The sequence below is a fragment of the Lytechinus pictus genome, chromosome 4 (genome assembly GCF_037042905.1).
Source record: "Lytechinus pictus isolate F3 Inbred chromosome 4, Lp3.0, whole genome shotgun sequence".
NCBI classification, from domain to species: domain Eukaryota; kingdom Metazoa; phylum Echinodermata; class Echinoidea; order Temnopleuroida; family Toxopneustidae; genus Lytechinus; species Lytechinus pictus.
The window spans coordinates 20,804,424-20,816,475 of record NC_087248.1 but is presented as its reverse complement, the minus strand read 5'-3'; the positions used below and the strand labels follow the sequence as shown (position 1 = coordinate 20,816,475).

The 12,052-nt window shown below is 39.3% G+C and overlaps 1 protein-coding gene across 1 annotated transcript; it reads right to left on the bottom strand.

Moving 5' to 3' along the window:
- Positions 1–1,611: 1,611 nt before the first annotated feature.
- LOC129258844 (tubulin alpha-1 chain-like) lies at positions 1,612–9,091 on the bottom strand. The gene is made up of 3 exons (XM_054897083.2): positions 8,487–9,091; positions 4,899–5,121; positions 1,612–4,367 (listed from the first exon to the last, which is right to left on the bottom strand). Exons 1-3 carry the CDS (start codon positions 8,487–8,489, stop codon positions 3,235–3,237), a joined length of 1,359 nt encoding a protein of 452 aa, XP_054753058.1. The 5' UTR covers positions 8,490–9,091; the 3' UTR covers positions 1,612–3,234.
- Positions 9,092–12,052: the final 2,961 nt, after the last annotated feature.

Here is a 12,052-nt window from a genome sequence, read left to right as displayed (position 1 = left end):
TTAAGATCGCATGCTCGATCTGTAATGTTCCGCTGCCCTGAAAGCAGTAGATGGCAGGTTCGAATCCCACTGGTTCCAAATTTTTGTCTGACTTATGATTTTCATTACAGATCGAGCATGCGATCGAGTAATGCCGAAAATTTGTTTGCATCAGAATTTTTGTTTGCCAGAAGAAATAATGAAAGAAAGTGGTGATTGAGAGAAAGATAGGGGGAAATGTTTAGGGTACATAGGAGAAGGTAATGATGGGGGAGAGGATACTGAAAGCCAAAGGCGGAGGGAAATAGAGAGAAAGGAGGTGGAGAGAGATAGGTTGTTGGTAAGAAAGATGGGGGTATATCATTAAATATAGAGAGAAGGCATAGATGGGAAAATATCAAATTGATGATGAGGCTTGGTGAGTGACGGGCCTGTCACACCTACAAGTTTTAGACATGTGTTTGCGTGTTATACCCATACAGTTATCATGGTTATGTCAAGCAGTTATATCATTTTAATAATCGTATTTCTTCTGGGAATCCTAATATCCTTGATATCAATAATGTAATTCGGGAACAACGCAAAATTATTTTTTGATCATCATGAAAGCATTCATAATTTCTAAAATCCGATTTCTTGACATCAAGAAGTAGGATTATTTGATCAAAAGAGATTGTCACTTTATAAATGAAGATACATGGGGGGGGGTCAATATAGAGATATTGTCGAGGAAATTGACTGAGATTATTCAATCATCAGCATGATTAGTATTCGGCAACGATTTGAATGTGAATCGAAAGTTCGTATTGGTTCACCCATTACCTCCGCAAAAACATTTCATGAACAGAATATTCTCACATACATTTATATTGCAGCTAAACCAATCATGCTAATGAAAACGACTGGTGATATGTCATTCAAAGATTTTTTTTTCTTCCAATTTTTCTGATTCCGATTTAAGTAGAAAGACATCTACCCTTGCTTTCGTTATACTATACATCTCACTCTTTCCCCCTCCCACCCCCCTAATCCTCCTTCCCTCTTCATGCTATTTTTCCCCCTTTTTTTAAACTCTATTTCTCTCTCTCTCTCTTCTTCCCCTCTCATCTCGATATCCCTAGTTATTCCCCCCCCCTCTTCCTCTCTGTCTACCTCCCCTTTTTTCTCTTTTCCCTTTTAATATAGCTCATATTGATACAAACATATTTAATAAATCACACGACTCATGCTGGTTGTTGTTGTTGTTGTTGAATATGATGGCGCTCTTCAATCTCTCCAGATTATACGCGCCAGTCGCTTTCGTAAGTAGGACGTCGTCGGCAAAGGCGGTCCATACGACGTTAAACCATTGGTGACGATTATATGACATAATTATTAATATAGATTAGTCACCCATCCACCTATTACATTAGTAGGTCCTACAAGATTAAACATCTTCGAGGAATAACACTTCAATACAAATAGAGAAATTAAATATCGCGCGTGCTAAATGATTGTTCGTAAAAAAGGGCACACCAGCTAACCAATCGGCTACTAGTTATATATTTATAGAATTTCTTAAAATAATAATATGGTTTGGATGTCATATTATTGTTGCGAGAGGGCGTCATAATCGTTCAAGTACACAGACGATAAAGGAAAGTTCTCAAGGTTTATTTAGATTTTTCATTATACACGAAACATTAACAATTCAAGGTTTAGCATTCAGAATAAAAAGATGAAATTCAAAGTGGCGATTAACATACGAGAATCCTATAATGACTTCATACTAGCTTGCACATAATAATATTCAAACGGCCGTGAACATGATGAATTGAGTAGTCGGGGGAGGGGAGGGGGGCGCTCGCACATAATGACAGTATATGGGTATGTGCAACCCTTAAGAGCCCCTTTTCACGACTTTGCCAGCCGTTCATAAGCATATCGTTTAACCTTTTTTTTTTCATTGACCAACCCGTTCTCCCCCGTTCTTAAACTCCTCATTTCATGAGTCAGTTCCCAAGCACCCCCATGTGCAGAGGTCCACCTAATACGCCTAACTTGTTAGTTCTTAAGCCCCTCCTTCCATAAGCAACTACCGTTCTTATGGGTGTGGTTTCAGAGTTTGAGGCCACACACCCCTACCCTTTCCGAGTGCCACCCCCCCCCCTCCCGGAGAGTGGCCCACAAGTCAAAAGGGAAGTGACGTTAAGGTGGGGTCCCGAGAATAATAAATACTTAATGGAATTGAACCAAGTGGAACTCCAGGGGAGCGTTTCATGAAAGGACTTGTCGGACGTTTTATCCGACAAGTCCTATTTTTTTCCGACAGTTACTATAGTAACAGTCCTTCTCAACCAATCAGAATCCAGGAAAGTTGTCAGATCTGACAACTTGTCGGACGAAAATATTGATGAAACGCCCCCCCCCCCCCCCGTTCTTTGCATGCGATAACGATACTGTTCTCCATCTCCTGCGTTTCAATGGTGTTATTCAGGCACCGCAATCAGAGGTCATCTTGCGTAAAGGCAATATTTATATATGTAATTTTATGTTCGGCTTGATTCTATTATACTTGTAGTATTTTAAGATCTCATGAACTTTCCCGTCAATTAACGTAAAGTCACTTAAACACTGACAGGGTGGTAAAGGGACAAACGTTTATGGCTTAATTTCATATGTCTCCGATAATATGGGCCTGTTTGGCAAAATAATGTAGCTCGCATTGTTGCTTAAAAATTTATCGTGGGGGAGAAAGTTAAAAACAAAATGAAATATTGCACAACCTTTGCACTTATTGCTTGTTGTAACCTACTCTTATAAATGGTTGGCTAATACAAAATCACTGATGATTACAGCTGGAAATCCATGAGCTTCAAAAAGTGGTAATTGATTAGGACAAATTGTCATCATGATCATGGCCGTCAAACATAATGATCATGATAATGTGATAGCATTACGCTGGTGGTGATATGTACTATGTTTGCCTTTTAATTTACTAAACAGCTGAAGAAGGAAATCCATCGGACAGGAATAGTTATGATTTTTGGAGGCTGAACAAATTATTATAACCTGAATGTAAATGTAAATAGAAAGCGAGGACAAACAATCTTTGAACATTTAATTTTTGTAAATTGCTTGATACGAAGAATGGATAAACCGAAGGGGATACAGTGAGCTATGAATAAGTGATTTAATATGTAAACATTGTTTCGGAACACCGCCTCAACCACCCCCCGCTGGAAATCTTTACAATGCAACCAGATAGTGCAACTTCTAATATTCATCAGCTTCCTCCTCCTCTGCCTCTGCGTCGACGGAATCAACGCCGACTTCTTCGTAGTCTTTCTCGAGAGCAGCCAAATCTTCACGAGCCTCGGAGAACTCTCCTTCCTCCATACCCTCTCCGACGTACCAATGGACGAAAGCACGCTTGGCGTACATCAGATCGAACTTGTGGTCGAGGCGGGCCCAAGCCTCGGCGATGGCGGTGGTGTTGCTCAACATGCAGACGGCACGTTGAACCTTGGCAAGATCACCACCAGGGACGACGGTGGGTGGCTGATAGTTGATACCGACCTTGAACCCAGTTGGACACCAGTCAACGAACTGGATGGTACGTTTGGTCTTGATAGTAGCGATGGCGGCGTTGACGTCCTTTGGGACGACGTCACCACGGTACAGGAGACAGCAGGCCATGTATTTGCCGTGACGAGGGTCACACTTTACCATCTGGTTGGCAGGCTCAAAGCAAGAGTTAGTGATCTCGGAAACGGTCAGCTGCTCGTGGTAGGCCTTTTCTGCAGAGATGACTGGTGAATACGTGGCAAGTGGGAAATGGATACGGGGATAGGGCACTAAGTTGGTCTGAAACTCAGTAAGATCGACGTTGAGGGCGCCATCGAACCTCAGAGAAGCAGTGATGGAGGAGACGATCTGGCCGATGAGACGGTTCAAGTTAGTGTAGGTAGGTCGCTCGATATCAAGGTTTCGTCTGCAGATATCGTAGATGGCCTCGTTGTCGACCATGAAGGCGCAGTCGGAGTGCTCGAGGGTGGTATGGGTGGTCAGGATTGAGTTGTAGGGTTCGACAACAGCCGTGGAGATCTGGGGAGCGGGATAGATGGCAAACTCGAGCTTGGACTTCTTTCCATAGTCGACGGAGAGCCGTTCCATCAACAGGGAGGTAAAGCCAGAACCGGTGCCACCACCGAAGCTGTGGAAGATGAGGAATCCCTGGAGACCTGTGCACTGGTCAGCCAGCTTCCTGATCCTGTCGAGGACAATATCGATCAGTTCCTTTCCGACGGTGTAGTGACCACGGGCGTAGTTGTTGGCAGCATCCTCTTTCCCAGTGATCAGCTGCTCAGGGTGAAAGAGCTGACGGTAGGTACCAGTGCGAACTTCATCTGAAATTACATCATATTATAAAGGTGTTCTCATTATTGTAATAATAATAATAATAATAATAGTCAGTTCTTGTATAGCGCATAACACATTATGAATAACGTCTCTATGCGCTTCCAAAGGACTTGGATATTATTACCCTGGCTGTAGCTCAAGTAGCCTTCCAGTGCTCGGTGCATTTCAAGGAATAAATTCCTGCCAGGTACCCATTCACCTCACCTGGGTTGGGTGCAGCACAATGTGGATTAATTTATTGCTGAAGGAAACTACGCAATGGCTGGGATTCGAACCCACGACCCTCTGTTTCAAAGTCCGGAGACTAATCCACTCGGCCACAACGCTCCACAATCGCCTTGTTTGGACATGTTTGTGGAGAAATAAATTATCTTCGATCTCATTGTTCAAAAGTATGTTCACCCAATATATTAAGTTAAGTTGGTCAATATCATACTTCAGCATATTTTACATCAAACGAATCTGCCTTTGACGTGTTTAGGAGCTTATCATAAATGAATCCTTGGAAGTAACCTTACCAACTACGGTCGGCTCGAGATCGACGAACACTGCTCGGGGGACGTGCTTGCCAGCTCCAGTCTCACTGAAGAAGGTGTTGAAGGAGTCATCACCACCTCCGATGGTCTTGTCTGAGGGCATCTGACCGTCAGGCTGGATGCCGTGCTCAAGGCAGTACAATTCCCAGCAGGCGTTGCCCATCTGGACTCCGGCTTGGCCGACGTGGATAGAGATACATTCACGCTGAAAAAAAATTAAGGAAAGGGGGTTATGTGGAATGTGGATTATTCCAAATCCAATTATGTTCTAATTTGAAGGTGACTTCATGAAAAGAAGATTATTAAAGCTGGAAACTAGCGAACATTTATAATTGCATGGGATAACGTAACATGGAACAACATACCTGACATATATGTAAACGAAAGAGCAAATCGATCGAGCTTATCGTGTCGGCGTTTATGCTTTTTTTTTACTGAAATTTTAGAATTTTTCTTGGCAATTAGGGAAGGGGCAAGTAATTTATTATTGGCAACCGCCCACCCCTCCCTTCTGCACATGGTGATGATGGTGATGATGATGATGGTGATGATGGTGATGGTGATGATGGTGATGATGATGCTGCTGCTGCTGCTGATGACGGTGGTGGTGGTGATGATGATGATGATGATGATGGTGATGATGATGGTGGTGTTTATGATAATGATGGTGATGGTGATGATGATGATGATGATGATGATGATGATGATGATGATGATGATGATGATGAACAGCCTGTATAGCGCCATATCTGTAAAAATCATTCAAAGGCGCCAGCTCCCCAAGATGTCACAAATTATTCAAAAAGTTGCTGGAAAAGATGGGTCTTTAGTTCGGATTTGAAGGTCTCAAAGTTGTCACTAATAGGAAGTTTAGTTGGGTTGATGTATCTGTCAAGGGATCAGCATGGAGAGTATTTCATGAAACAATTAGTCATATATTTCAATTACTTTTTTGCACTGCGCCAATCACATGCTATGATTTCAGTAGCTTATAACAAACAGTGAAAAAACTCTGACTAGTTGTTTCGTGAAATGCTCCACTGTTGTCAGCACAACCATCTGACTATTCACCTACTACAACGGCACAACCTAAACTAAACAGTATCCTTAAAAAAATATATGTACAGTGATAATTGTGAGAGGGGTGGGGTGAAACAGTCTGACATTTCAAACAACGTAGATTGGAAATATGATTTTAAGATAAAGATTAAGATATCAAAGAAATATATATTTGTCATTTAAGAATATGATTCACCCTTTCACAGCAATTCATACACTGGTCGTAAGACGTGCCGTTGCACAGGTAAACTTTTAGTGTATATGCCACGTTTCCGTTGCTATGGGCACGATGGGAGTGCATGCTATAAGTAGATAGTGATGTCACATAAAGCATGGGGGTAATCAAGGAAGATATTTACACTTCTTGATCAAAGATGAGTTGTTTAAAATTTCATGGCCACTATTATCAGATAACCCCACTTCAAGTCAACAGGAGTTATCAATTTGAAAGAATCTATTTTGCTTTTTAGTATGTTTTTTTCCTTATCATAAATTTCTGACGGTCAGCATGATAAGTAATGAATTTATCCATGTCCAAGTTATAATACGACTCAGTATTCTCAAACCGTTTTACCAGTATTCTCTGAAGCATGGGCGGAAATCCCAGGGGGGACAGGGGGACGCGTCCATAGTAGGGAGGACACGATATCAAATGTTCCCCCTACAATTTCTGGTCTTTAATGATGGATAAAAATACGCCACTTCATAATCGAAATAATACATGTATTTTGGACTAAATGATCTTACATTTTGGGTGAAAATCTTTTTTTTTTTGCTTGTCAAATTTTTCAGGCCCTGGTCCCCCCCCCCCCCTACCTTTGGGGACTGATTTCCGCCCATGGCATGCTCAGAAGGTATTGTTTGTCTTCTTATAAATGACTTCAATACAACGTGCGTACTGTAATATATCTTTCTATTCATAAACATACAGGTGAATCTCTTTTTCAAAATGCTGTCAGCTAATTAATAATTATATAAGGTTAATGTTTTTTTAAGTAATTTTCTTTTTCTCCGATGTTTGTGTATAGATTATGTAAACTTTATGAATTATGTTGAGTCAATATGGACTTTCTTGAATGACCTTATAAATATATTTATATTTCAAGTTTCTAAGCATTTTCAGCAAGAAATTTGACACGTGTTTGGCATGGACATGTTATAGCCGTTGCCACGTGATGGGCCCTTGGAACCAATTGATCAACTGCTTTAATTTGAATGTTGCATGCAAAGTTCACGGATCATGACAATCATAATCAATATTTGCGGTTTCCAAGAGATAACGTCGAATGGGGTGATTTTTACTTCGAGATATCTCCTGTACTTTGGACTGCACTAACAGACAGGTTGGCAAATAGGCAAATATGTGCATAGCAATTGTGGAAATACGCCATTTTGAGAATTCAAATGATAGAATTCAGGATTTTCCAGGCTCTGATTTTCCGAGTTCACTTCATTTATAACGGTCTCTGTTTTACTCAAGACAGAGATTGTGACAGCGGTTCAATGAGAAATCTTGTTAGTCCAATTGAAATTGCACATGAATTTGAGACTAAAATGGCTTGTCATTGGTATTAAACAACAGAACAAGCTCCAATTACTGATTAGCCAGCTTATTGTCTGTATGTGGATCATTAAAGACGTTCAGATTCATATCAAACGAGCTGTTTGGTTTAGATGTATCGCTATCTCATTTCAAAGAATGCATGCAACATACGACACTTTAAAGTTTCTCTCACCAAAAGCAAATGATCCTCTATGATTTTGACAAAATCAAAGTTTCTTAAAACAATTGCTTCTAAAAATAGGAATACATTGAGATCATGAATCTGATTTGGTTTAGAGCAAACAAGTAAGAAAGGGTTGGGGGAATTTTGAATGTTTTCCCCCTTCCGCGATTGTAAATAGGAGACAGGGTTTATCAAGAAATCATTCTTACTTAGAATATCGCAAAAATGGCTCGAGAATTCGAATCAAATCATTACAATTATTTTTGGGAAAATCTGCCTATTTAAAAAAGAATCATGGTAGGAATTATGGAAAAGTTAAATGAATATTGCACAAATTTGGCTGAAATGGTCATTCATGGCATAAATCAAGTATAATTTTAAATGAATAATAAAATGAATTTTGTTTAAACGTGAAACGAAGATTAAAGTACATGTATATTAAACGCTTCATTAATTATGATTAAAACACAAATTCAAGGTGCAATTTATACATCATTCTCCATAAATGAATATCAGGAATTTTATTGAAAATGAGGGGAAGATTGCAAAACAAGTGTTACGAAATCGGGTGAAATTAAAAAAACATAATTTCATGGCATAGTAAACATGGTGAATAATAAAGACGCAAGAATCACCAGATGTAGGCCTACAAGTAAAGATGATTATCAATAGTGGTAATTAATTGACATTTTCGCAATATTTTGTAAATTATTGATATATATCAATATTTGGTAAATTAATGATGGTAGGATAAAAATATCAATTAAGATGGAAATTATCTTACCATGATAAAATGAGTCTTTGTACAGTTTGTGTGAATAAGATGAACAGAAGTTTTCGCAACTGCTTTCGACGTCTGATGTGCCGCGAGCAATCAACCAAAATGACGGTTCCTCTCGAGGGCGTTATTATTTACTATTCACCTGTTTGGGCAAACCATAACTCCGTTGCCGTGTATAATGCAAATGAGATAAGAAAAGTCGTTTCTATGGTTAACGATGCACTCCGCCACGATTGGTTGCTCGTCAACCAATACAAAACGTGAAGGTGTCATACCGTCTTAGTTCTCTTTAAATATGCCCAACGACATAAATGCATTATCAGATCTGTTCGGGGACACCAGTTAATTTTCTGACTTTTTAGGTTTACATTAATGCCCTTTAGTCGGCAATGTAACGACAAGGCGGGTTCTCATAAGCAATAACACTGTCGACGAACACAGCAAACACACGAGGTATATCGAAATTTCTGACTTTCTTTGTTACTCAAGCTCCAAGCTTATGTGTAGGGAGAAATAATGTTGTAAAAGCTTTCATTTCACTTCGTTGTAGTTTCGTGTGTGTGTGTTTTTTTTTGTTTGTTTTTTTTACTTTTGTATCTCAGACTCCCAAGCAAGAAGTTGTAACTCCCCGGTATATATCTATATACATTAGCGAGATAGACATGTTCGCGCCCCGGCATGGCCGTTAAGCCAGTTCGTAGTTCCATTCTGCGCATGATCAGAGAAAGGTCATTTGTACTAAAGTGGCATGGTGGTTTAAACTTTAATGAGATAAGCACCAACTTTGGTGTCTTGATTATTCATATATTCTTTTCAATTGTGTTTTTCATTTGCATCCACAAAGAACAAAGATGCGTCCACGACTGGTATTTCACTGCAGTTTGCCAAGTACATTGTACAACATGCTATAATATGCATTCAAAGTAAAAATGCAACAAATACCTTCATGGAGTCTTCAATGGTGTGCTATTCTAGTCACCTGGTATAATTCAATTTCTCCATCCTGCTATGTAAGGCATGCATGTGTTATATCCTGCTTTGAAATCTGCCTATCATAATGAAATAAATGAAAGGTCATTTGACCAAAATTGTCCCTGATGTAACTACGAACTGGTCTATTGAGCGAAACATTCTTGAAGTTAGTTTCTACCCATAGAGATATATACTAATAATTAGTATACATCTGTATGTTTCTACCCTATCCCATCATCCGGGGACCGCACGCGACTGATTGATTGTCCTTGATGTTATATAACACAAGGACGAGCTCTGTTGACACGCAAGACCCTGGAATTATTCCACGATAAACGTGCCCCTTTCCCTGTCCTCAGCTTGAGGTAAGAGAGGTCGCTCACGACAGATACCTGTCCTCGCGAGTTGAAGGCCGCACGCGACTAAACGTCTGACCTTGATATTATGTAACTCAAGGACAGACCCTGAACTGGACTCTGTTGACAAGCAAGTCTCTGGACAAATACAAACACGTCTGTTAACACACGTCTGTCCTCAGCTTGAGGTCGCACACGCGACAGAGGCTGCAACCGTTACGTAAGACGAGGACAATCAAATCCCTTGCAATACCTTGGTCACATTTGCTCTACGGCTGCCGTGCGGCGAGTCGAAAACAGCCGTTTTATTCATTTTTATTCAAACCACCTATGTATAGCTGGTACAAAAAATGTTAAAACGGCTGTTTTATACTCGCCGTGCGGCCGCCGTAGAGCAAATGTGAGCGAGGCCCTGGTACGGTGGCCCTGTCCGTTTACACATACAGACATATCATTGCCCTATGAAGAGAGCTAGAGATGGACGATTGATGCAAGCATTTCTTTGGTGCATAGTGCTATAGCTCCATGTTTGGTGTTAGGTCCAATGATAGTCACCGTCGCCTGGTTATGAGCATCTTAATGAGAACATACAGGTGTTGTAACAATAGCAGTTACCATGACTACCAAGGCGTATCTGATCACCCAAAGACGGAACAGTTTCCCGGTCTTGATTTTTGTTGGCTGATACCCTGTTTCAGCATGTGCCTTTCAGTCAACATGCTTCATATTTGGAGCCAGTGACCATAGAGCTATGGTTTGACCACTGACCGAAAGCTGAGATGGATAATGGGCTGAGCTGATTGGCGATGGGTAGGGGAGTTTGTGAGGACCCACTGCTATGTTGGTTTTTACAAGGAAGCTTTTTGGAGCAAACTGTTGTAGCCATCGGGGGGAAACAAGCTAAAGGACTACATTTAATTATGTAGCCCTCTTTGTTTACATGCCCAAATAATTTTTAGATGAAGATTAATGTACCATATTCTTTGTTTTTTAATTGAAATAATAATTTGAAATGAATATATCATCATCAGCATTGAGATGGTTCAGTTTATAATTTGAATGACAAAAATCATCTTGACCATATACAACTACAGTGCGTATAAAAAAAACGGGACATATTTGAATAGTCTATAATTTTTTTGTTTCAAATTATTATGTCTATATTTTGGTGTTAATAGGTGCTCTGAAGTCTTATCTTTCAAATTTTATTTTTTTTAATGTAGTTCGTTCATGCTTGAGCGAACACGGAATGTTTTTGTCTGGAGCTAAAAAGGAGGCTTGCTCCAAACTGGCATAAAATGATAAAAAAATATGATGATCTGACTTCTTGCTAATCAGCAGACTTCCTCTTAACCTTTTTATTATCATTGCCATAATTTTCAAATTATGCGTTCAAAATTCATTTTCAAATATATTTATTTGCTTGAATTGTTTGTTATTTCTTTTTAATATGTTCTCTTTTAGCTTTGAATATTCCTTATTCTTCAAGCAAAAACAAATTTTTTCAACCGAAGTATGGGAGAGCGTGTATTTGTTTCAAATCCTTTCATTGTGTGCTACAAAGGTTATGTTGCCTTTTGAACAGTGCCATACAGATGGGCGGGGGCTCGGGGATGTTCCCCCCCCCCCCTCAATTAAAAAAAATAATGACCAAGAAAGAAGAATGGAAAGGAAATAAAAGGAAAGATAGAAAGTAGAATATGATTTTATTTTCTGAATATCATGTCAAAATCTATCACAAAATTTGATATTGTAATAAAAAAGTGGGAATATTTGCGTGCTCGCTTCGCTCTCTCATAACTTTATAATACATTTTACCCGATCTGCCATATCTAGCTACTTCAAAATTGACTCAATACACCATTGCTATTGAAAGATATGAATCCCTTCTTGTTTGTCCTGTCAAGCATATAATTAAACTTGGTCAAGGAATCAATAACCCCTTGAAAAATGGATTCATGTCTTTTAAGGTACCATAACATGATTTGTTTCGTATAATAAAAGGATTTGAATAATTACCAGTTTTCCCATTTAATAATGCAAATCTTCTTGATACGGTTGACAAAAAGTCTTCTTTTCTTATTTATGAAGGAAAATTCATAAGGTAAAAGAAGTTTAAATAAAAAAATAACAATAATTCAAGTAAATAAAATTTGACAGCATAATTCGAAAATTATGGCACAGATAATGAAAAGGTTAAGAGGAAGTCTGCTGATCAGCATATTACTCATTTCTGCTATT